General features: G+C 54.2%; 1 protein-coding gene across 1 annotated transcript; it reads left to right on the top strand.

Annotated features, from left to right (window-relative positions):
• The first annotated feature begins 824 nt into the window (after positions 1–824).
• Positions 825–26,233, top strand: Palm (paralemmin). The gene is made up of 9 exons (XM_032908611.1): positions 825–992; positions 13,437–13,488; positions 13,852–13,932; positions 14,170–14,300; positions 16,046–16,196; positions 17,563–17,584; positions 20,631–20,687; positions 22,168–22,299; positions 24,352–26,233. The coding sequence occupies exons 1-9, from the start codon at positions 988–990 to the stop codon at positions 24,870–24,872; spliced, it is 1,152 nt and encodes a 383-aa protein (XP_032764502.1). The 5' UTR covers positions 825–987; the 3' UTR covers positions 24,873–26,233.
• The last annotated feature ends 18 nt before the right edge of the window (positions 26,234–26,251 follow it).

Raw genomic sequence — 26,251 nt, 5'->3', positions numbered from 1 at the left:
CCAGCAGCCTGAGGTCGGGATGCGCAGACAGGTGGAAAGGTGAGAAACAGACACAAAAAGAATCACACACTGCTACAGAGCCGAGCCCAGATCCAAACCCAGGGAAGATGAGCAGGTGTGGTGGTGCCCGCCCGACTGAGTTAGTCGGTATTTCTGCGAGTTTCAGGCCAGCCTAGTCTACATAGTAATCTACATAGTTTCAAAAGAAGACAAAAGGAAGGTGGGTGGCTCCTACGGAAGACAGTGGGGGATCCTGGGATCTCCACGTGCACGCAAGATGAACACACGGCCTAAGAAAGCAAACCAAAGGATAACTACTCTATCACATAACCGAGTTTTCTGATGCACTCTCCCTGCTCTGCCCCAAGGCCCAGTGAGTGCCTAGGGCCAAGGGGCTGCAGTCCAGGCAGAAACACAGGAAGTCACATGGTGCATCCTCTGGGAGAGACAGGCCCTATGTCTTCCTACAGTGTCTCTCCAGTGCCCTGGGAACAAAGTCTAAGTTCACCCAATTCCCCTTTGCTCAGTCTAGCAGCATCATAGGGCTGACTAAACTCCTGAGTTCAATAGACCGTATCCAGACATTGGCCCAGGTTGGGCCTCCTGAAGGAGCTGAGCCCCTCAATCAGCTGCTGCTGTGGCTCGCCCGAGGTTCGGGGATCCCACCTGGGGCCCTAAACTGTATCTGGATTTCTTTCATCCCATGGAGAACTTAAGGTGACTGGGTCCGGGATCTCCGCGACGCTTTGGGGTGCAGCTGCGCGGTACGGGGCGTCTGCGGCCGGCAGGAGGCGCGCGCGGGCGCGCGGGGTGCAGGGAGCGCGCAGAAGCGGCGCGCACACGAGCCCACCCGGCCGCGCCCGGACAATACCCGGCGCGCTGGGGACGATGCCCGCCCCGGTGCCGCCCCCGCGCCGCACAGCCCCGGCCGCCAGGCCCTAGAGTCGGCCCTGCCCCGTGCTGCACCGCCCACGGACCTCGCGGGAGATGGAGTGAGTACCCGGCCGCGCGCTCTCTGCCGCCCCAGGCCCCCAACGGGGAACCGGGAGGCGACGCGGGGAGACCGTGCCCAGCTGCAAAAGGGAAGGATCGAGCTGGGCCGCGCGCTCCAGGCCTGGTCCCCAATCAAGCTTGGGGGGGGGCACCTGGATTGCACCCATACATCCTTTGCAGGATGCAAAGGAGAGGGGCCCACGCGCGCTCACGACCCTTTATCCAAGCTGGGCCACCTGTGGGTGGGCGCCCCCCGAGAGCCTGCGGGACTTCGGGAGTAATGGGACCCTTCCTCAAGAGGCAGGGTGCCTCCCGCTTCCCCTCCCCCAGCTTCAGCTTGCTGCTCCTGGCGCTTCTGTCGGTCCCTCCTGCGCTCTGCCCTCCTCGTGGCCTCCTCTGGGTCTGCAGCCTCTTGACCAAACCAATTCCGACCCTTTAGATGTCCTGAGTTGTCACTGGCTGGAGATTTCCGTGGAGAGCTAGGCGGGCGGTTCCCTGTCAGAAGCTTTAATCTGATCCCCCTTTCCCTCTAAAAGTGTCCCCTCCCCCTTCCCAGAAAAAGCGGGGACCAGATGGTGTGACTCAAAGGAGTGGCTGGTTGAGGTTGAGAATGATGGTGGAACCCGGTCCCCAAACCTAGTCTGAGTAAGCTGGGTTTGTTCGTGTGGGTCTGAGAAGCGATGGGCAGTGGAAGATTTTATACGCAGCCGGGGCCATTCGCACAGCCCGCTCTGGGCAATGTGAGGGTGTCCCCCAAGCCCCTTACTCCCACAGGTGGGAAGGATAGGTGGTCGAGGGGTGCTTGACAGGCCTGGTGGTAGGAAAACATCTAGGTCACAAATCTGCCTGCTTGGTCTTGGGGCATCCCACACAAGGCGCCTGTCCTTACCCCAGTCAGGGCTGGGACAGAGAGCAGTCTGGCCAGCCCGGCTTGGCTGGTGACCGCTCCCCCTGCCCTTCCCTCTCTGGGTGTGTTTTCTGCAAGACAACTTTCCTCTTGGGATTAACCCGTGACCCGCCACACCCTCCGATGGGTGGGAGCTGTCACAGCCTCCCGTGGCCAAGAAGGCTGACACCCAGCCCCTGCGTCTTTTCCTTCAGAAAGCCCAGACAAAGGCCTGGCTGCTCCTCCGCCCTGCCCCGGGAGCCCAGCCAGGGGCTCAGGGGAGCCAGGGCCCGCACTTGCCTGCCCCACATCCCCTGGCTTGTTTATCTGTTCTGCTGGCCTGGCCCAAGGGAGCCTCTGACAGCGGGGCCGGGCCTGGGTGTGGCTGTGGTCAGTGGGCTGCACAGACAGGTGACAGAACCTCCCACCCGGAACAGCAGAGGAAAGGCTTGTTTCTGGTTAGGCCCCTATTGTTTCCTGTTCTTCTGGCCCCTTCTTTCTCACTGGGGATCCTAAGGCGCAGAGGGGACTAGATGATACCCCAGAGCCACACAGCATACCCAGAGGCCCTCAGCACCTGCTGCCAGCCAGCCCTTTGTGGGTTCTTGATACTGCTCGGACCCACGGGCTTCTGCCTCGGTGGGCGGTCTATTGGCTACTGTGTTTTGGTGGGTTCAGCAGGAGGTTGGCCCCAGGTAGCTGTGAATGAGAGAGAATCTTTCTTAGATTTCCAGTTGGTGGGGTGAATTCCATCCGGCCCAGTCTCAGGCACCGGACCTTTGCTCCCTCCCAGTTCTTTCCCACAAGCGCTAAACTCACTCCTACTCACTCCCATGATGAACTTCATGGGTCAGAAAACGAGATGGTCGCAAAGGCCAGTGGACAGAGGATGTTCATACTGTATTTTAAAGGTCCTCCGTGTGTGCGCGCGCGCGCGCGAATGCATGCGAGCGCACGGGTATGCCCACACACACGCAAGTCTTTCATCCTGGCACTCAGGCGAGGCAGGCAGATCTCTGTGAGTTCCAGGTCAGCCAGGGTTACATAGAGAGACCGCAGCCCAACAATAAAAAGCATTTTAAGATTTAAGAAAGGGAAAGATACGCATTAAAGAATTAAAGGAGGTGGCTGGAGAGATGGCTCAGTGCATAAGAAAGCACCTTTAATCCCAGCACTCAGAAGGCAGAAGCAGACGGATCTATGAGTTCGAGGCCAGCCTGGTATATAGAGTGAGTTCCAGGACAGCCAGGGATACACAGAGAAATCCTGTGTGTCAGGTGAGAGATGGGGAGAGGAAGAGGACCCCAGTTTGATTCTTGGCACCCACATGGTAGCTCACAGTCTCCTATCCAAAGGATCCGATGCCCTCTTCTGGCCTCCACAGGCAGTGCATGCGCATGAGCAAACCCACACACAGGCTCTAAAAATGAAAGGCATCTTTGAAAAATTTAAAGACCTAATAAAAATTACATTTGAAGAGAGGTGGCAAATAGAGTGGCCAGGAAGCTGTGGCAGTCCTCCTGCCTCAGCCCCCTGGAGTGCTGGTCCACAAGCTTTTGGGAATGTTCAGAAGTGAAGCCTAAGCCTTCACTAGGTGCTCCCTGGCTCTTAAAACGCATCCCCCCCCTCTCTCCCCCTCTCCCTCCCCCCCATTCCCCTCCCCCACCTGACAGACTCTTGGTGCCCATGCCAGGTCTGCACTGATAATTCAATTTCAGAGCAAGCTTTGGTTCGATTTGTTATCTGTTTGGTTCCTGCACCTTCATACTCTAGCTGAGTGTCTGAGATGTTTTTCCACAATATAAGGGAATTTAGTTTGAAATGCGAGCTTTTTTTGTTTTTGTTTTTTAAAGAATTATTTGTGTGGAGTGTGGGAGAGTGTGTGGGCACGTGTACAAGTGCGAGAGTCTGAATTTCGGGAGTCAGTTTTCTCCTTCCAACCATGTGGGTCCTGGGGATTGAACTCTGGTGGTCAGGCTTGGCAGCAAGCCCTTCTGCAGCCATCTCACCGATCCCCTAAATGTGGGTTTTTAAGGAAGGGATTTGCAGATGGTCCGGCCAGCCTCAGAAGAGGGAAGGTGGCTAGAGAAATGTGAGTATAATTTATTCCTTTAGACATCTTCCTTGTTGTGTTTTAGTTTGTTATTTATTATTGTGGGTGCACGACACATGCCTGGAGGTCAAAGGACTTGCAGGTCATTCTATCTGTCCAACATGAGGGTCCTAGGAATTGAACCCAGGTCCTCAGGCTTTGCAGCAATCACCTTTACCTCCTGAGCCATCTCGCCAGCCTTGTCCTTGCTGTTTTATGATTGTTCTTCGTTTTTTTTTGAAACCTGTGCTTTTACTGTGTAGCAAAGGCTAACTTCAAATTCTCCACCCTCTTGTCACAGTCTCCTAGTCAAGAAATGTTTTTGTTTTGTTTTGGTCTATTCCATTCTGAGCCTTTCTGTAAAGGATTCTCCAGGACCTGCCACGCAGACAGACTGGCGCACCTGCTGGCCAGACTGACGCGCGCACGCGCGCTCCCGTCCCAAGCCCTGCAGGCTGCATAGGCACAGCCGGTATCTGAGCTAAGACCACCAAGGGTGGGGGGCGGGAGCGGGGTGGGGGGAGAGGCTGGGCTACGAGGCCTCCCGCTCTGCTCTGGGCGCCAGAGGACAGAGCGTCAGAGCGTGGTAGTCAGTCTGTCTGAGCCTGGGTCAGACTGGTGATGGAGGAGCCCGAGCCCGGGCTTGGATTTCTGGGAGGCAGCAGCCCCGTGGAGCCAGCTGTGAAGTACAGCTGTGGAGGGTGTGGCCAGGGTGTGGCGCCCAGCAAGGAGGCAGAGAAGGCAAGATGGAGATCTGGGGGACCAGGGAGCCCAGAGGCTGGAGTCTGACACCTACCACAGGAAGATGAGACCATGTCGTCCTTTGTCCTTTTTTTCTCTCTCATATTGTTTTTAATTATTGTTGTTGGTTGGTGTGTTTGTTTTGTGACAAGTTTCCTCTGTGTCCTGGCCACCTTTGTACTCAAACCCACAGAGATCTGCATGTCTGTGCCTCTCTAGTGCTGGGATCAAAGGCGTGGGCCACCACCAACCAGGCTTTTTCTACCTTACTTTCTGAGACAGCGCCTCTCATTGGGCTGGAACTTACTAGTTAAGGTGTGTTGACTGGCCAACGTGCTCCAGGGATTCTTACCTTTCTGCCTTCCCAGGACTGGGACGACAAGCCCACACCACCGTACCTTGCCTTTTTCATGTGGGTGCTGGGGATTTGAACTCGGGTCCTCATGCCCAAGCACTTTTCACCCCACTTTGTCCATTTGTGTTCAGATCCTCTATCCGTAGAAGTCTCAGGGCCGGGCTAGAGAGATGGCTCAGTGGTTAAGAGCACTGACTGCTGTTCCAGAGGTCCTGACTGAGTTCAATTCCCAGCAACCACATGGTGGCTCACACCCATCTGTATTGAGATCTGATGTCCTCTTCTGGTGTGTCTAAAGACAGCTACAGTGTATACATATATAATAAATAAATAAATCTTAAAACAGGACCAGGAGGTGAGTGGGGACCCCAGTCTCTTTGGCTTGGGCCTTGGAGGAAAGGGTGGCTTTGTACCTGCAAATATGAGTTGATAAGCACATCGTTATATTAGTGACCTGTCTCATGGCTGGGAAAAGCAACTTAAGGGAGGGTTTACTTTGACCACAGTTCCTACTGTCCATCAGGTTGGGAGGGCGTGGCAGTGGGAGGGGCGGAGGGTGGAGTCCACAGTAAGGAAGCAGAGAGAGGTGATCACCCATCACCCGGGCTCAGCTCTTAGTCTCCTTCCTCCTCAGCTGAGGAACCTAACCTGTGTGATGGTGCCACCACAGTCAGGGCGGGTCCTCACTCTGTTAACCAGGTGTAAAGACTTCCGCTCAGTCAACCGGAAGCCTGCCTCCTAGTTGATTCTAGATACTGTCGGCCTGACATCACAGTCACCCTCGGCCTCTTCTCCGCAACCTCCTATTCAAAGGATTTGTTCTCGATTTGTTTGTTTGTGTGTGATTTTTGTTTTTTAGGGGGAAATTCTTACTGCATCCCTGGCTGGGCTGGAACTCACAGAGATCCACCTGCCTTTGCCTCCCAAGTGCTGGGATTAAAGGAGTGCACTACCATGCAATTCCCCCCAGCTGGGGACCGAACCCAGGGCCTTGCGCTTTCTAGGCAAGCGCTCTACCACTGAGCTAAATCCCCAACCCCATGCAATTTTTTTTAAAGATTTATTTATTTTATTTATGTGAGGACACTGTCACTGTCTTCAGACACACCATAAGAGGGCATCAGATCCCATTACAGATAATTGTAAGCCACCATGTGGTTGCTGGGAATTGAACTCAGGACCTCTGGAAGAGCAGTCAGTGCTCCTAACCACTGAGCTATCTCTCCGGCAAACTCCCCCCCCCCACACACCTCCCATGCAGATTTTTTTTTTTTTTTTTTTTTTTTTTTTGGCTCTTTTTTTTCAGAGCTGGGGACCGAACCCAGGGCCTTGCGCTTCCTAGGTAAGCGCTCTACCACTGAGCTAAATCCCCAGCCCCCCCATGCAGATTTTTTAAAAATGATTTATTTGTTTTTATTTTATGTGCATTGGTGTTTTGCCAGTATGTCTGGACCCCTGGAGCTGGAGTTACAGGCAGGTGTGGCCATGTGGTTGCTGGGAATTGAACCTGGATCCTCTGGAAGAACAGCCAGTGCTCTTAATTGATGAACCATATCTTTAGCCCTCACAGATAGATTTATTTATTTATCTATTTATTTGTCTGGAGAGGTAGCTCAGCTGTTAAGAGCACTGGCTGCTCTTACAGAGGACCCGGCACACACACAGTAGCTTACAATTGTCTGTAACTCCAGTTCCAGGGGATTTGACATCCTCTCTGATCTCTGAGGGCACTGTATGCACTCGGTACACAAACAGACTGGCAAGCAAAACGCTCACATGGATAAAATAAACAAATCTAAACAATAAATGTATGTGTGTATATGTCTGTGTGTATCTATGTGTATGCCTGTGTGTGTCTGTGTCTGTATGTGTGTCTGTGTGTCTGTGTGTGTCTATGTCTGTATGTGTCTGTATGTGTGTCTGTGTGTCTGTGTGTTTGTCTGTGTGTATGCCTGTGTGTGTCTGTGTCTGTATGTGTGTCTGTGTGTATGTACATGTGTTCGTGTGTATGCCTGTGTGTGTCTGTGTGTATGCCTGTGTGTGTCTGTGTTTATGTATCTGTGTGTGTCTGTGTGTCTGTGTATTTGTGTCTGTGTGTGTGTCTGTGTGTCTGTGTGTCTGTGTGTCTGTGTATATGTGTGTGTGTGTGTGTCTGTGTGTGTGTCTGTGTGTCTGTGTCTGTGTGTCTGTGTATGTGTGTGTCTGTGTGTCTGTGTGTCTGTGTCTGTGTGTGTGTGTGTGTGTGTGTGTGTGTGTGTGTGTCTGTGTGTCTGTCTGTCTGTGTGTATGTATCTGTGTGTGTGTATCTGTGTGTGTGTGTCTGTGTGTGTGTCTGTGTGTCTGTGTGTGTGTCTGTGTGTATGTGTCTGTGTGTATGTATCTGTGTGTATGTATCTGTGTGTGTGTGCGTGTGTGTCAGTGCTGTGCATGTGACACTGGTGCCGAGGACATTGGGTCCTCTAGGGTTGGAGCTGCCATGTGGGTGCTGAGAATTGAACCTGGGTCCTCTGGAAGAGCAGCTGGTGCTCTAATCCCAGAACCCTTTCCCAACTTCCTAAAAGCATTTTTTAGTTACATTTTATTTGTGTGTGTGGAATGGGGATGCATGACACATTCCATGAGCAGAAGTTAGAGAACAATTTTCAGGAGTCTGTTTTCTGAGGGTCCTGGGGCTCGAACTCATGTTGCCAGGCTTGACAGCAAGCTCCTTTACCCACTGAGCCCTCCCTGCCTCGCCCACCTTGAGATAGGTTACCCTGGGACACGCACACACCCAGCCTCCCACTGCCTCAGCCTCCTGAATTGCTGCTAGGAAACCGGGGTGTGCCTCAAAGCTGGATTAAAATCTGGAACATGAGCCCTGCGGGGATGGCTCAGGGGTTCAGAGCAGGTAGTGCACTTTCAGAGGACCTCGGTTTGGTTCCCAGCCCCTACATTAGGCAGTTCACAGGTACCCACAACCTTGGTTCCACAGGATCCAAGCCAGCCAGCAGCTGGACATACGCGGTGCACATAAGCTCACACGGGCACACAGAAACATAAGAAAACTTCCTGCATTTCAAGTGGAACGTTTTACACCTGGCCCTCTGGTGCCCTGGGGTGGCCCTGGGGCGGCCCCTCCTGAAGCAGGTTGAGTTTGCAATATGAAAAGCTTCTGGGGCTGAGGTTCCTTGGCTAGGCCACTCTCCTGGCATCACATGACCCACAGGCAGAAGGGTCAGGAATTCCTCGTCAGCCTGGGCTTCGTACAAAGTCCAACAGTACCCTGGGTTACCTGAGACCCTGTCGCAGAGAAAGATGGCTTTGTATGTATACCTGAATCAAATGCATTCTGTGTTCGGACTTGATCCCTTCCGCTTCCCAGAATGGGACTTTAACCTACGTGTTAATGCAATGTGACCATAACCTGTTTCTAGTTCTCTAGCTGTGGTTTCCCACCCGTGGGTCACAGCCTCACCAGCCTTTCTCAGGGGTCGCCTAAGACCGTGGATGATCACACTACGATTTCCTAAGGGTAGTGAAATCAGTTATGAAGTAGCAATCAATGAAATGGTGTTATGGTTGGGGTCACTCCGCTCTCACATGGGGGCCGGATTTTAGTGTTGCAATAGTAGGAAGGTTGAGGACTACGGCTCTAGGATAGCCCATCACCCCAAAATGAAGCCCATACCCAGTGCAGTCACCCCACCCCCAGGTCTCCAGCACCCGAGTCCATTTCTGATCTCGGATTGCCCTGTCTGCAGTTATCGAGTCCACACGGTGTGACTCTACCATCTCTCAGTGCCCTGACCTACGTAGGAGCTTTGCTCTTTTTGTCCTTACGGGACACAGAAGATAATGAAATGTCGGCGTGCGTCACGGAGGCTAAGGCTAAGGATGGTTCGAGGCTGAGAATTAAGATGGCCGGGGGAGGCCTGGGTGAGGAGATCTGGGGCAGACTGACCAAGTGAGCAGGCAGAATGGTGAGAGCCAAGGTCCTGGGGTCACCGCAGGTCCCAGATGGTTGAGGGTCACTTCTGAAGTGTTATAGGGGCCTGTGCTCGTGGAAACTGCGTTAGAATACGCCCGAGTCCTCCTGTGAGGATCCAGGGCAGAGGCCGGCTTCTCATCCAACCACAAATTAGTGACCAAAGCCTCTGTTCCCCTGGCCTGGGCCTGTCCTGCCCTCCTCTCCTCCAGCCTGAGGCTGATGTAGTCCTGGATTGGGATATTAGGAGACTCCCCGGGGGTCTGGGGGCAGGGTGAGGCTGTGCCCAGCTTAACTTGGGCACGGAAAGGCTGAAGCTGATGGAGAGGAGGGAAGACTGGGAAATGCCTGGGTGCAAAACACAGGAAATTCAGAGAGAGAGAGAGAGAGAGAGAGAGAGAGAGAGAGACAGAGACACAGACACAGACACAGACACAGACACAGACACAGACACAGACACAGACAGAGAGACAGACAGAGAAACAGAGAAAGGGCACCAGACAGGTGGATTGGGTAGCCTCACGCTGGAGTCATCGGTGGGGGGCAGGGCTGCCCTGTCAGTCTCCACTCCTCCTGTCACCTCCTCCCCTCCTGGCCATCAGCACTTTCCTTTCATTTAGCTGCAGGAATGTTCTGGGCGCCGGGCTCCATGCCTGACCAGTTTGATCCCTCTCATTGCTGTCCTGCTGGACACTGGAGCTGCCCAGGCTGTGGAAGGAGCGGCGTGGTCAACACCTCCCGCGCCCCTCCCCCTCCCCCTATCCCTGCCAGGGCCGCCCTGTCCGCTGGGTGACCTTGGGCCTGTTGCATAACCTCTCTGGGCCTTGCAAAAACAAAACTGGAAGCCAAGGCTTGGGCTGGGCTGTCACTGGCTTCCCATTATCTCATCTGGAGCTGAATTATCTTAGGAGCTGGAAGATGACGCCCTCCCTGGTCCTCAGCCACCCACACACAGCAGCAAAGGAGCCCAGAGCCCCCACTAAGTGCCTGAAAACAATCCCCAGGAGGTGCGGCTCTGAGCAGCAGGCTAAGTGGGCATGGGGTACTCAGAGCCGGTGCCCACTGTCTCCAGAGGCACCAGGGCAGGCTCAGAGACCACAAGTCACCTGGCCGGGGACACACAGCGGGCAGCGCACCTTCCGTCTCCCTAAACGGCAGCGTCTCCATGCTTACGGAAGACCTTTGGAGATACACATTTCCCAGCCCCTGCCCCAATCTAAAAGGTCATCCACGGGGCCTCTGTCAGTGTCTATGTAGCCCAGGCTGGCCTCAAGCTTACTGAAAGTCTCCTTCCTTAGCTTCCCAACCACAGGGATGACAGGCATCAGCTACTATGCCCGGCTCTATTCACAGGCGCGCACACATATAAATAAACGTGTGTGTGTGTGTGTGTGTGTGTGTGTGTGTGTGTGTGTGTTGGTGTGTTGGTGTGTATGTGTGTGTGTTGAGACAATGTTTCTCTGTCCCAGAACTTGCTCTGTAGAGCAGGCTGGCCTCGAACTCAGAGGTTTGCCTGCCTCTGGAGTGCCGGGATTAAAGGCTTTTGCCACCATGTCCCCGCTTATGTTTACTTCTGGAGACAGAGTCCCCCGTGACCCGGGCCTCTTGCATGTTTGGGGCAACTCCCGCATCTCTACTTCAGCCCCAAAGTCTCTTTTTACTCTGTATTTTGAGATCAGGTCTCGCCAAGTTTTCCGGGCTGGCTTTGAACTCACTATCCTCCTGCCTCAGTCTCTCTATTGCTGAAATCACAGGCATGGGACGCTAGATAGGACTTGGGCTTAATGATTCGCATACTTGTTCCCTCTTAACCTCCACTGCCTGGTCCAGACCCTTTCTAGGGAGATGCGTGGGCACACCAAAAACCAAAATAGGAGAAAAACGCCCTCTCCCTGCCCCCCTCAAAGCTAGTGGAAGTCTCGCAGCCCCCCAGCACTGGGCCGGGGGTGGATGCTCAGCGCAGGCCCCACCTCCACACTCAGGGCCTCGCGTTGCCATAGGGACAGCGAGGTTGCCAGGGCAACCGCCTCCCGCGGGCCTGCCATCCATCATGGCAGTGGCGCCCGGGGGTGGGGAGGGGCGCGGGAAGGGCTCTGCTGCGCGCCCGGATTTGCGACCACGCGGCGACAATATGGGGATGGAAGGGACTGAGAGATGGAAGTTGTCTTCTTGGGACGACTGAGAACCTTGTCTCTATGTCGCTGGCTATGTCCGCCTGTCTTTCATCGGCTCTGGACTGGGGACAGGCCGTCCAGCTGAGGACACTGACGGCTTTGTTGTCTCACCCGCCCAGCGGCTACACAGCTGTCCCTGTGTCCGGCCTGGATGGCCACCTGACTGTTTAGCGGAGAATTGCACACTGGGTGGGTGGTTCAGCAAGCGTGGCCCTTTTCCCCCACGAGGGTCTTTAATCTTTTCGATTTTATTTTTAAACAGCTCTAGCTGGCTGGGAACTCACTACGCAGCCGGCTGCTGCCTCCAGGGTGCTGAGATTAGAGATGTAAATGCTCCACCACTCTCGGGTCCTGGGTGGCTTGGCTGTGGAGAGGGACCTCTCACCTCTGCCCTCTTCCGAAAAGGAGGAGGGGATGTTGAGTGGCCTATGTCCGCACAGCAGCCCCTCTGGGTCCCCACTGCACATAGCATTCCGCCTTGAGAGAACTCAGCAAGTGTCTTCCAGGAAATTCGAAGGGCCTGGGTGGTGGTGACCTGCCTCTCAGTGGAGTAGAATGAGGGTGTGTGTGTGGGGAGGGTAGTTTGGGTTGTTGGGTCTAGAGGGGTTGCTGGGAGGCAGAGAAGTGGGAGGGGCGCAGTAAAAATCTGGCTTGGGCAGGAACATTTGGGGTCGTAAGGACCTCGTAGGAAGAAGAAGGCCTCGTAGTCAAAGAAGACTGTTCCCTTGGACCCTGTAAGGTCCTCTAAGCCAAGCTGGGTCCAGCCTTCCCCAAAACCCGCCGTGGAAGCCAGCCTCACTAGGAGAAAGGGAAGATAGGAAAAGCCAAAGCTAACCCAGGTGACTCAGGGATTTAGACGGCTGAGGCAGGAGGATTGCATGTTTCAGCTCAGTGAGATCAAGTACTTCAGTTGGTAGTGATGCTTATGCAGTAGGATCCGAGTTCAATCTCAGCACCCACGTTACAGCCAGGTATGGTGGTGTGGTGGCCTGTGTCTGTAACCCCAGTAATGGGGGAGTTGGGCGACAGATCCGTTGATCTTCCTGCCCAGCCAGCCTAACCTAATCAGCGAGCTCCTCACCAGTGACAGACTGTCTTAAAAATCAAGCTGGGTGGTGAAGAATAACACCCAAGATCGGCCTCTGGCTTCCGCACCCATTTGTCTACGTGTGTACAAATAGGCGGGCTCACAGAGAAAGAATATGGGCTGGGGGCGTGGTCAGAGGCGGGCACACCCCTGCACCTCGAATCCCCCAATGATGGGCTGGGGGCGTGGTCAGGTGTAGAGACCCTGCTTATCCAGGTCCTGAATTCCACTGCCAGGCCTGTAAAAATAGATAAGTCAGTGTGGGCTCACTCTACCAGGCCCAGGGAGGCACTGAGAGGGAAGGTGCTTCCTGCCAGGAAAGGGCAGCTGTCCAGGGTCACCTGTCAGGGCGTGGGAGCCAGGTCACTTCACAGGCCTTAGTGAGGTCAGGAAACTAAACCCTAGAGTTGGGGGTGGGGAGTTGCCGCTGGCTCCAGGTTGTCTGGATGGACTTGGGTGGGGGTTGCAGGACTGCCTCCCTGCTCCCGTCCTAGGCAAGCTCAAAGCTAGATGTGTTCCCTGCTCCTCAGTTGCACAGATGGGGAAACTGAGGCCGAGAGAGGTACAGAGAAGTTTTATGCAGGGGTTCTGGGAAGCCTTACTGCAGGCCAAGGGTATTGAACATGGCTGTAATTTCAGTCTGTGGAGATAAGGCATCGGGAAAGTCGGGGAGCTGGGGGCGGTGTCTAAGCCTAACATTTTTGGCCAGTCTCAAAACCAAGGTGGAAATGATCTTGGATTTGCGGGCGCTTTGCTGTGGGTTCTGGGGAAACTCACTCTCTCTGCGATCTTGGGCTGCTTTGAGATCCTACCATTCTGCCGTTTACTTTGCAGGGTCAGGTGGTCGATGGGGGACGGGGTCCCCGATTCTTCCTGGGCCTGATTTGGTTGAGGGGAAGGTCCCTGGCGATCATCTTGACATGTCCTCTAGTCAGTCCTAAGAGGTGATACCCCTCTTTAATATTGCTACCTGGTGAACTCCTATGTATCCTTCAGGGCCCAAACCTAATGCCTCCTTTTCCGATATTCATCCCAGGTCTCTAGGCAGAGCCTCTGAGAGAACCTGATAGGGAATCTAGGGTTAGGAGTGGTCCTGCGGTGGTTGCACGGTAAAGGATCTGACTTTGTCTCCTATATGCAGGGTCCTGGCGACAGACACTGTGTCCCAGCAGGAGCGGCTTCAAGCCATCGCTGTGAGTTCCTCTCATTTTGGACCAGGAGTCATGTGCAGGGTCCCGGATGAGGTTCCAGGATTCTTGATGCATGGTCTAGGCTTCAGAACTTGGGTCAGCTGTCAGAGAGTTACACAGGGTTCCCAGAAATGAAACTAGAGGCCCTCTTGTTTCATATGACCTTTGGACCCCTTGGGGGACAGGTGGGGAAACTGAGGCTGGTGTTTGTCACAGCCTACAATTGCTCAGTCTGCAAATGCTCCCATGTCTGGGTCCCCTGGCCATGTTGGGTATGGTTCACAGGGGTGGTGGGTCTCCTGGGTCACACAGGGATGGTTTTGGTCCTGGGAACCCTGGCCGTCCTGACCTGGTCTACACCCACAGGAGAAGCGTAGGAAGCAGGCAGAGATTGAGAGCAAGCGGAGACAACTGGAGGATGACCGGAGACAGCTGCAGTACCTGAAGGTACTGAAGGTGGAGGGGGTGAGGTGGGTGGGGCCTTGGGTGGAGTCTGTGGGCGGGGTCTGTGGGCGGGGTCTGTGGGCGGGGTCTGTGGGCGGGGTCTGTGGGCGGGGTCTGTGGGCGGGGCCTGGAGGGACACTTTGGGCTACAAATCTATTTGAGCCCTGATCTTTGGGATTGTAACCTTGACCTTTCAAATCACAACTGCCTCAATTCTGAGCCGCTTCCCTGCCACCTCAGTCCAAGGCACTTCGGGAACGCTGGCTGCTGGAGGGGACCCCATCCTCGGCCTCGGAGGGCGACGAGGACATGAGGAAGCAGATGCAGGAGGATGAACAGAAAGCCCGGAGCCTGGAGGAGTCCATCACCAGGTGAGCATCAGGGGAGGGAAGGGGACCTGTCCAGGTGACACGGCCAGGTGCATGGGTCTGAGGGCACTTTGGGGGACCCCCATCAGGAATGGGCTGGTGTCACAGCGTTAACCTTTTCCACGTGCCTCAGAGAGGATCACGCATGCCCTACCTCCAGTTACAACAGTGTGGCCTGTGAGGCAGACCCTGTCTTGGGCTTCCTCCACGGTGACATCCCTACACAGAGGCAGGTGTGAGATCTGGGCAAGCAGTAGTCCCTGAGGGAAGGGAGGTACCGTCACCAGCCTCCCTGAGGGCTTCCTGGCGCCAGCCCAGCTGGCCTCTGCGGCTCTAATGGAGACCACAAAGGCAGCTGGGCTTACAGGAAGCTGTAGAGGGGACAGGACAGGGAGAACAGCCTTCCCGTGGGGGCTGGGACAAAACACAAGTGTTTCCGACAGACAGGTGGCTGGTAGGGGTCTGGCTTGGAGAAAAGAGGTCAGCATAGCAGGAAATGACTAACTTCTACAGTGCCTGCAAGCAAGGAAAGGACCCCCTCTCCCCGTGTGAATTCAGCCTGGCCATGAGGCCCTGTCTGTGGGGTTAGCCAGGATTTCCCTGTCCAGGCGGAGCACTTGAAGAGAGCATTTGGCGCTCTCCTGTATGTGAAAGTGCAACCTACAGCCTCCCTGGACTTCCGTTTTCCTTCCTAAGAACCAGGCAGGGATCCCATTGAGTGTATTCTGAGGTTTTGTTTTGGTTTCAGCCTTGATGGTAAAACTAAGGACTTCAACCAGCTAGGCCTAGGCTCACCACTGACCACGCCCCCAGCCCCTCACTGCCTCCATCCTGCCTCTTCTGTTATCTTTATTTATTCAATGTCTATGAGCACACTGTAGCTGTCTTCAGACACACCAGCAGAGGGCATCAGACCCCATTACAGATGGGTGTGAGTCACCATGTGGTTGCTGGGAATTGAACTCAGGACCTCTGGAAGAGCAGTCAGTGCTCTAACCACTGAGCCATCTCTCCAGCCCCCCCCCCTTTTTTTTTGTTTTGTTACTTTTGCTTGTTTGAACCAGGCTCTCTATAACGCAGATTGACCTAAAGCTGGCTGCTTTCCTCCTGCAGCATCCCGCCTTGCACTGGGCACGCTCCCGTTGCCTGGCTCTGTCCTAATTGGTTTTTTGGGGATTTGTTTGTACTGAAGTTCTCTGATTCTTGTTCCAGTGACACATACTTTTCCATTGTCCCTGCAACGCTAACACTTCCTGTCAATTCTGAGGAGGAAAACAGAGAGGGGAGTTTGTTTGAAACAGACTCAGCCCTGGGTGGATCCCAGCCCTGCTCTTTGCCACCTGAGTGAGCCTCAGACTGACCAGGGCTACACAGCAAGGCTGTACAGTAAAACACCAAAATGAAGGCTTGGCGGGATGGCTCAGTGGGCAGAGCGCTCGCCGCCAAGCTTGAGAGCCTGAGTTCAGTCCCCAGAACTCTCGTGGTGCCCTCCGCACCTCATTGTGGTGCGTGCCCACACACAGACGCTGTGTGGCGAGAAGTAAATGTAAGAAGAAAGGAAAGTTAAGTTCAACCTGGGCGTTTGGGTACCCACCTGTCACCCCAGCACTCGGGAGAGGTGGGTGGATCTCTCAGGTTGAGGCCAGCCTGCTCTGTGCAGTGAGTTCTGGGACAGCCAGGGCTGCACACAAAAACAAAAGCAAACTACATTTGAGGCGGCCTGTGTGAGCTCTCTTTCCCCTCTACAGACTCGAGAAAGAAATTGATGTCCTGGAGTTCGGAGAGTCAGCCCCAGCTGCCCCAAAGGAGAACTCAGCGGCCCCCAGCCCCATCCGGCCCCACTCTACAAGCCCCGCCAAGGAGGAGCAAAAGTCAGAAACCATGGTGAACGCCCAGCAGGTGAGAGACTCCAGAAGACGCTTGGTCCTGAGCAACACCAACCGTTCTTCAGCGCAAGGCAATAGAGGCTGTTCAACCTGAGAGGAATTGCTTGACCTCTCTGAGCTTCAGTTTCCTGTGTGGAGGCAGCTTCTGTGCCTGTCGGTGATTGCGGTCTGATGAATTAGTGGGCAGTCAGGCCTTGGCTCCAAATGGACCCCACCCTCAGACCTTACTTTTTTTTTTTTTTAAGATTTATTTATTATATAAAGTACACTGTAGTAAAGTACACACAAGAAGAGGGCATCGGATCCCATTACAGACGGCTGTGAGCCACCATGTGGTTGCTAGGAATTGAACTCAGGACCTCTGGAAGAGCAGTCAGTGCTCTTAACCGCTGAGCCATCTCTCCAGCCCAAAAGATTTATTTTCTTTTCTTTTTTTTTCTTTTCTTTTTTTCAGAGCTGGGGACCGAACCCAGGGCCTTGTGCTTGCTAGGCAAGCACTCTACCACTGAGCTAAATCCCCAACCCCAAAAGATTTATTTTAAATTATGTGTTTATATGTGTGTGTCTGTATGTGTGAACATGAGTGCAGTGACCACTGAGGCCAGAAGGGGGTGTCAGATTCCCCTGGAACTAGAGTTAGAGGTGATTGTGACCTGCCCAGTGTAGGTGTGCCGAGAACTGGAATAATTTCCCCACCTGTCACCAGGACACCACTTCTCCAATCACAAGGAAACAATGTGGTTTGTGTTTACTTTTGTTTTTTGAGACAGCATCTCACTATTTAGACCAGGCTAGCCTCAAACTCACAGAGATCCTACTGCCTCCGCCTCCTGAGTTTGGAACTAAAGGTTTAAGATACCACACCTACCCATAAGTAATTTTCAAACACCTCCATCTGGTGGAGAAAGGACCAGACCCAAGGCCAGAAAGGCCAAGGGTCTGACTCCAGGCCACAGGGCTGACAGGAGATGGTGAGGGGCTGGGCCAGGATGAACTCAAGGCGCTGTGCATCCTGGGACAGTGCTTGGCTACTGTTAGGGAGAGCTAGCCCAGGCCTTGAGTGAGTCTGAGTGGTGGCTCCACGGCTGGGAAGAGGACCAGACCTCTTCTCAGGGAATCCTGCACTGGGAGGCCGTCCCTTCCCCAAAGCATCTGGGGTCATGAGGACAGTGGGCAGACCTCTCAGAAGGTGTGAGTTTTGAAGGTTGAACAGGAATTCTTCAAGCACAAATTGACACCTTTTGCTGGAAACCCATTAGGAGCTAAGCCTGTCCCTCCAAGGCCGTCAGCCCTACTACCTCATTCTCTAGAAGGGAGCTTAGGGTGGTGGAGGAGGCTGAGCGGACAGTTCTAATCCTTCCTTCCCCTCTTTCTTGCAGACTCCACTGGGCACCCCAAAAGGTAAGCTTCCAGCCGGGACGTGCGGCCTCTGGTGCCCTCTGGTGGCGAGCAGTGGGATGGCGGGTGAGGGTGAAGAGATCTCAGCACACTTTATGTATGGATCTGGTTACCGCAGAGGAGTATTCTGTGCAGCCCATCCACATCCACTCTGCGTCATAGTCCCCAGCTGACTGGCCTCTGACCTAACATCTGTAAAATGTCACCCCGATCATCCCAGTGCTTGGGAGGCCACGGGGAGAGGAACCTGGTCTCTTTGGCAGGCCAGCTCAGCCTAGTCAGTGGGCTTCAGGCTTAGTGAGAAACACGCAGGGTTAGGAGGTAGCTCAGTGGTCAAGCATGCAGCACGCTGCTCCAGAGACCTGAGCTCAGTTCCCAGCACCCATGGCGGGCAGCTCACAAGCGCCTGTTACACCAGCTCCAGAGGATCTGATTCCATGAGCATTTGCGTATACATACACACACACACACACCTACACATATACACACCTACACATGTACACACATACACAGCTACATATATACACACATACACACCTACAAATATACACACCTACACATACACACACATACACACCTACACATACACACACATACACACCTACACATATGCACACATACACACCTACACATATACACACATACACACCTACACATATACACACATACACATGTACACACATACACAAACACACACATACACACATACACAGCCACACATATACACACACACCCCACATGTACACACACACACACACCCTACACACACACACACACACACACACACACACACACACACACACACATACACGCATACACACCCACACATATACACACACACACACCTACACATGCACATACACACCCTACACATATCATACACACACACACTACACATACACACATACACATGTACACACACAGCTACATATATACACACACACCTACACATGTACACACATACACACCTACACATGTACACACATACACACCTACATATACACACACATACACACCTACACACATACACAGCTACACATATACACACACACACACCTACACATATACACACACACACCAACACACACCTACACATACACACATACACACATACACACCTACACATATACACACATACACACACACTACACACATATACACACATACACACCTACAAATATACACACCTACACATACACACACATACACATGTACATACATACACAGCTATACATATACACACATACACATGTACATACATACACAGCTACACATATACACACATACACACATATACATACACACATATACACACCTACACATATACACATGTACATACATACACAGCTACACATATACACACATACACACATACACATATACACACCTACACATATACACACATACTCACCTACACGTATACACACATACACATCTACACATATAATATACCTCAGAAATACCCCATAAGGTGGAAAGCAGTCGAGAAAGACACGGTGTCAACTTTGGGCTTCTGTATGCACATGTACACTTGTATACATGCCCTCGTGAATAAGTACATACACCACACACACATTAAAAAACATAGGTTGCCAGGCAGGGGCGACACACACCTAACCCCGGCACTTGGAGGCAGAGGCAGTGGATCTCTGAGTTCAAGGCCAGCCTGGTCTACAGGTAGAGATCCAGGGCAGCCAGGGCTACATAGAAAAGCCCTGTCTTTAAAGAAAGGGTGTGTGTGTGTGTGTGTGTGTGTGTGTGTGTGTGTGTGTGTGTGTGTGTGTGATGTATAAATACAATCTTCCTTGCATTTATTTTCATTATCTTCATGTGTATGAGTGTTCTGCCTTCGTGTGCGTATATGCCATTCGTGCTGGTGCCCGAGGAGGTGGTGAACCTCCATGCAGATACTAGAAACCAAACCCAGCTTCTTAGCAACAAGTGCTCCTAACCACAAGCCCTATAAATACAGTTCTTAAATCACAGTCACCTTTAACCCAGGACTTCGGAGGCAGAGAATCCAAGTCTAGCCTGATCTACAGAGAAAGTTCCAGGACAGCCAGGGCTATGCAGAGAAACCCTGTCTTGAAAAACAAAAAGAAAGCCAAAGTTTCATATAGCGCAGGCTAGCCTCAAACTCACTGTGGCTGAGGATAGCCCTGAAGTCCTGACCCTACTCCCCAGTTACTGGGGCTGACAGTGCCAGTATGCTGGTCTGTGTGGTGCAACCAGGTATTCCTGCATGCCAAGTAAGCTCTTGGCCCACTGAGCCTCAGCCCAACCCCGTCTGCCTGCCTGCCTGCCTGCCTGCCTGCCTGCCTGCCTGCCTGCCTGCCTGTCTGTCTGTCTGTCTGTCTATGTATTTTCGAGGCAAGGTCTTTGCATAGCCCTGGCTGTCTGAAAGTCCCTCCGTAGACCAGGCTGGCCTTGAACTCAGAGTTCAGTCTGCTTCCTTAGTGCTGGGATCAAAGGTGTGTCCACCATGCTCGTCTGTTTCCTGAGACCACTTTTGAGCGTGTTTCTGCCCAGTGCAGCTGACCTGGCTGTCAGTACAGCTCTAGGACTCTCTGACCTGATTTGTTGTTAATTATTCATAGGGAGTGTCCCATAGTCTCGCTGTAGAATTAAAAATTAATAATTAAAAGAAAATCCACGCAGGCCTCTCAGGGCCTCTGGGAAAGTCATTTTGGGATGAATAATGAGGAGTCTGGGGCTGAGCTGGGCTAGCTCTGGGGTGTGCATAGGCCTGGAGAATGCAGTGTTTGGAGGTTGCGCTGGGGGTCTGAGGGCGCAGTTGAATGCATTGAGGCTCGGGGATGTAGGAGGAAGTGTTGGGGGTTGAGAGTAAAGGTGCACGTGTTGGAGTTTAGGGGTTCAGTACATGTTCTGGGGGAGGAGGGGCTGGTCGTTTAGGCCATATGCAGGTCTGGCTGTGTCTGCGGACCAGGTATACTGGGGTCTGGACTCAGGCTCTTGAAGGGGTGTTTTGGGGGGATCCTGCAGTCCTGTCTCTCACTCCGTCTCTTTCTCCACCCTGTGCCCCGTGCAGAGAATCGCACGTCCACACCAGTGCGGAGTCCCGGGGGATCCACGATGATGAAGGCAGGTGGGTCGGCCCCACTCCCTACCCTGTGTCTAGCTACCATCTGAGCCTCTGTGTGGGTCCTGCTGGGTGGAGTTCACCCGGACCTGCCCTCAGCAGGGTGTCTGGTGACCTCAGAACCCATCTGCTTTGCTGTGACTGGCTCAGGCTTCTCTGAGAAGACGGGCCCAGCTTGGGGGATCTAACGCAGTGGCCGCAGCTTTCATTCCTCACCTCAGCCTGGGGCCCTGGGGGTAGTACACAGGCTGAACATGCTCCTACATGCCTGACCCGCTTGCATCACATCCTGCCTGCTCCAGGGGTCCCGGCATCACGCTGACCTCACGTAGGAGGACCTGACATGTTCTGTACCCGAAACCCAGAAACACAAGGGATTAATGAGCAGTCTATTAGAGCCTCCTAGAGTGAGGTAGAGGCCTACAGTTCCTTGCAGCGTTCAAGTTCAGGAGGTCTAGGGATGTTCCATAATTCAGAGAGGTGCAGTGAGAGCCTCTGTTGTAGTAACAGTAAGCCGTCCCCCATCTCTATAGTTGACTTTGAAGTGAGCACACACATCCTGCCAAACCGAGCGGGCAGCCTTGTAAGTAGGTTTGTAGGTACAGAGAACAATGATTAACCTACAATCAGTTATTCATTCAACAAATGCTTATGGAGCCGGACATGAAGGAGGAGGAGTTGGTATTCTGGGAGGAGAAAGGGCGGTGGGAAGGAGTGAGTAGTTCTCAGGGCCCTGGCGCCTTGGGACAAGCAGGGGTCCCCACTCAGCCGCGTGCTTATGAGTGCCCCCTCGTGGACGCACAGAGAACAGACCAGGACTGAAGAGATCCCTGGGCCGGGGAACCATGCTGGGTCCTAGCCTGGGCGGTGGGCGTCAGTGTGGGTCAGCAGGAAAGTTCTAGATGTTTACAGAGTGACCATGAGAGGGCCCAGCCAGGGGGGGATGAACAACTGGCTGAGATGGAGTCCTGGGAACTCAGTTCAGTTCAGTGTGAGGGCTGATGGGGTCGCTAGGGCTTGGCATCTTTCAGAGCACCGTGAAGAGGTTTCCGGGTGGGAACATGGTCAGTGCCCAGGCAACTGCTGTTAAAATTCATCTCACGGGGCATGGTGACCACACCCTTAATTCCAGCATGCAGGAGGCAAAGACAGGTGGATCTCTGTGAGTTTCAGAGCAGGTGGCTGAAGTCTGGCGGCTCAGGAAGACACAGTGGACATAGAAGGAAGTTCATGGGGTCCTGGGGTGGGACATTAGCATGGACTCCGGGTTCTGAGCAGAATGCATACTTGAACATTTATCATCCGGAGCTATGGAAGGATGTGGCGTGGGGAGGGCTGCATCTGGGGGGCGTGCTCAGCATCCCCAGTGTGACTGCCATCACCGCTTGGCTCTGCCGCTACCTTTCCTCCCTGGCTTGGCCATAGCCCGGTGGGGGGCACCTGAGGGCAGATGAGTCGTGGGGTAACCCCGTGCCTCTCGTGCCAGCCATGTATTCGGTGGAGATCACGGTGGAGAAGGACAAGGTGACCGGGGAGACCAGGGTGCTGTCCAGCACCACACTGCTCCCCCGGGACCCACTCCCTCAGGGCGTGAAAGTCTACGAGGACGAAACAAAAGGTATGAGAAGCCCTGCCTGCTGCAAGGGCACCCAGCAGAGCCAAGGTTGCCCCGCCCAGCCCTTTCACCTGGCCTGGTCAGTCACTCAGAACCTGGGCTGCGTGCTGAGCACTGAGGTGAAGTCTAGAGGCAGGTTCGGGCATTGCAAAGCTCTTACCTGCCACTCAGAGAGTTCGAGTGAGGAGGGAGTTCTCAGAGGCCCGCAATAGCACGGTCAAGAGAAGGAAACAGCACCTTACAGGAGCCACACCTTGTGCAAAGGCCCTGAGGCGCACAGAAGGTGGAAACCAAAAGAAAGGCTGTGGGGGCTGAAGAGATGGTTCAGAGGTTTAGAGCACTGGCTGCTCTTCCAAAGGTCCTGAGTTCAATTCCCAGCAACCACATGGTGGTCCTAATCGTCTATGGTGAGATCTGGTGTCCTCTTTTGGCCTGCAGGCGTACATGCAAGCAGAATGCTGAATACATAATAAATAAATTAAGGGTGGGGGCGGTCGAGCTACAGGAGAAAAGGGACTGTGGCCTGAAAGCGATGGGTGGCCTGGGTGGAGGGATGTTGGTGGTATAGAAGGGATCTAATTTTATGTGTCTGTGATGCTAGAGACCGAAATCAGAGCCTCCAGAATGCTAGGCAAAGGCTAAAAACTAAGCCACACCCCAATCCCTCACTGGAGAATTCTAGGCGGGGCTCCACCCTGACCACGCCCCCAGCCGCCTCACTGAGGGAAATTCTAGGTGGAGCTCCACCCCTGACCACGCCCCTAGCCCCCTCGCTAGGGGAGTTCTAGACGAGGCTCCACCCTGACCACGCCCCCAGCCCCTCACTGGGGGGAATTCTAGGTGGAGCTCCACCCCCTGACCGATCCCTGTGGGATTGTAAATCGGTATTTCTGGCCTTCCTGACTGGTTTTATAGGTGTTTACTGGACTGATCTGTGGGGAAGTGATGTTGAGGAAACTAGATACATCTAATCTGGGACATTTTTTAGCAGGAACCTTAAAGTCAAACTGGTCCCCACCCCATCCTTTTTTTTAAAGAAATAAATACATACCACATAATTCCCCTTTTTACAGTTTGTGGTTTATGAGGTTTGGTCTCTGGTGTACAATAATTTTATAATACTTTCAGAACATTCCACCACCCCAAAGGAACCCTCACCCCAGCCAGCCGTCACCTGCCTATTACACCCACGAATCCACCCCACCCGTCTCAGGATTGCACTGTTTCTGACAACTCCTATCATGGAGACCCCCGCTATGTGGCCTTGTGTCTGGGTTTCTCACTGAGCAAGCGCGGTGTCCTTAAGGTCCCTCCATGCTACGGTGTGTCGGAGCGTGTAGAAGGACTGTGCTGTGTATGCTTGGTCCTGGGCATGCTGCTGTGTGGACACACGCCATGTCGCCGGTGTAACCGGAGTGGGACTTGCTGGCCCCGTGGACGATGTGATTGTTCATGAAGGACAGTGAGGCTAGTATCCACTGCACTGAGCCACTCCGCCCACCTCTGCACAGTCTCTCTGGGGACCCAGAACCAGCTAGACTGGACCCAGGTTGCTTAGCAACAGCAGGAGATCTGTTTCCGTGGAGACTGATGGCTTGGATTCTCATCTTAGGGGCCCAGGCCCGTGGGAGAGATTTGACCCCACGCTCCAGTGTCACCAAGAGGCCAGGCACAGGGACTCTCTTCCAGGGGGTGGGAAGCTAACCTCTGGGGGTGGTAGCCCTGACCCCTCCCTCACTGGATCCCTGGGACCACCCTGTCTATCCCCCTGTAGTCTAGGATCCCAGAGGAGTTTGCAATGCTGAGGTGCGAGTGTGTTCTGGGCTGCAGACCGCAGTTCCCCTCGGTGAGGAGACATTGTCTTTATTTAGTTCACCATAACTCAGAAAACAACATGGTGCATGCCTGTTGTCCCAGCGCCCAGGAAGCTGGCCAGTCCCCCTACCTCAGTCTCCTTGAGCACTGTAATGACAGGTGTGGACCACAGGAGCTGGCTGTCGTGGTGAGTGTCTGCCTCAGCCTCCGGGCTAACTCTATCTCTGTGTCCCCACGCAGTGGTCCATGCCGTGGACGGCCTCTCTGAGAACGGAATCCAGCCTCTAAGTTCCTCCGAGGTGGATGAACTCATTCACAAGGCCGATGAGGTCACACTGAGCGAGGCCGGGTCCACAACTGGGCCAGCAGAGCCTCGGGGACTCGCAGAGGATGTCACCAGGACCACACCATCCAGAAGGGAGATCACAGGAGTCGAGGCTCAGCCAGGAGAGGCCACGTCAGGCCCGCCAGGCATCCAGCCCGGTCAGGAGCCCCCGGTCACCATGGTCTTCATGGGTTATCAGAATGTGGAAGATGAAGCAGAGACCAAGAAGGTACTCGGCCTGCAGGACACCATCAAGGCTGAACTGGTGGTGATTGAAGACTCGGTCACCCCCAGGGAGCCTGCACCACTCAATGGCAGCGCGGCTGAGCTCCCAGCCACCAAGGAGGAGAACCAGACGGGGCCCACGACCACACCCAGCGACACCCAAGATCTTGACATGAAGAAGCCTCGCTGTAGATGCTGTTCTGTCATGTGAGCCGTCGGGGCACCCCAGTCCCCGGTCCCTGTCCTATGCTCCACACTCAAACCCAGCAGCCCGGCCCTCCTCGGCGCCTGCCCACCTTCACCCTCCGCCTCACAGGCCCCAGACACGTGTGTGGTCCCTATGCACCTCGAGTCGCGGGTGGGGGGTGCTGTGCCCGTCACCACACTCCACACTCACCCCGCACCTCTGAGCCGTGTGTCATCCCTTGGTGAGAGACAGGCTGACCCGTATCAGCCCCTCTAAGAATGGGGATCCCCCCAGTCCAGGTCACAGCAGGTTTACACAGGTGGCTTATGCCCACCATGGTCCCAGCCTGGTGTCCCCTTGCCGCCCCAGGCCAGCCTGTCTGTGCCTTATTGTTACTTTTGGGGAGTCTCCGAGGGGACCAGAAAGGCTCTCCCTGGCCAAGGCGCCAGCAGCCAAATGTGGGCAAGTGAGATGAGGCCACACTTCTTTGGGGACTCAACGTCCTAACATGGAGGACGGGCACCTGTGGATCCCCTCCAGTAGGTAGCGGAGCTCAAAACAGGAGAAGCCCTTCACTGGGGATGGAACAGTCACCCACAAGATGGAGTCATTGTTGGTCAGCCAAGCCACTCCCTGTCCTAAGTGTCCCCTCCCCTCCATGCACACACTGGGCCCTTCTTCCTGGTGCTAATTTTGGGACCTTCGGGGTCACCTCTGCCCTCTTCTCTAGTTGGCTTGGACCAGGGTCCTGGGTTTCCCACATACCCCCATACCCCAGAAGTCAGTGGGTATGTCTGCCGGCACTGCAAAGCCTAGCGTTTCCAGGCAGGATTAGGTTGCTCCACACACACACCTTGGGTGGGAGTAAGGGAACCCCCCCACCTGCCACCTGGCCAGACGGGAGCCTGGCAGGGGGTCACCAACCTTCGGGCAGACAGGCAGCAGTAGCCACTTTGGTCCCCAGAGGCACAACCTTGCACACAGGCGCTGACTCAGCTTCAAAGGACCGCGCCCGGTCCAGGTCCCTTTCTTGGGACTCCAGCCTGGTGTGCAGCAGGGCGCAGGACCCCCTGCGGAGTCCCGTCACTACCCGCAGCTGCAGTAGGGCCTCAAGCAGAGGCCACGACGGGGTCTGTGTCCCGTCCTTCCCGTGGCCTGGAGGAGAGGCGCTCTTCACTGAGGGGTGACCCATGGCCACGGCCATGGTGCCCCTCCTCTTCCTCCTCCTCTGATTCTGCCTGAGTTCCTCAAGCCCTGAGCCTCGGCTGAAGTGCCCTTGCTGCCCCCTTCTGCTTTTGACGTGTGACGAGGCCCCACCCTTCACCCCCATGTTCTTGACTTTCCCAGAGAAACAAATTAAAAAAAAAAAAAAAAAAGTGTGCAGAGCCAGGTTGCTGAAGTTC

Source organism: Rattus rattus, chromosome 1, assembly GCF_011064425.1.
Source record: "Rattus rattus isolate New Zealand chromosome 1, Rrattus_CSIRO_v1, whole genome shotgun sequence".
Taxonomy (NCBI): Eukaryota; Metazoa; Chordata; class Mammalia; order Rodentia; family Muridae; genus Rattus; species Rattus rattus.
Note: the sequence above shows the minus strand (reverse complement) of the source record. Positions and strands in the feature narration are given on the sequence as shown.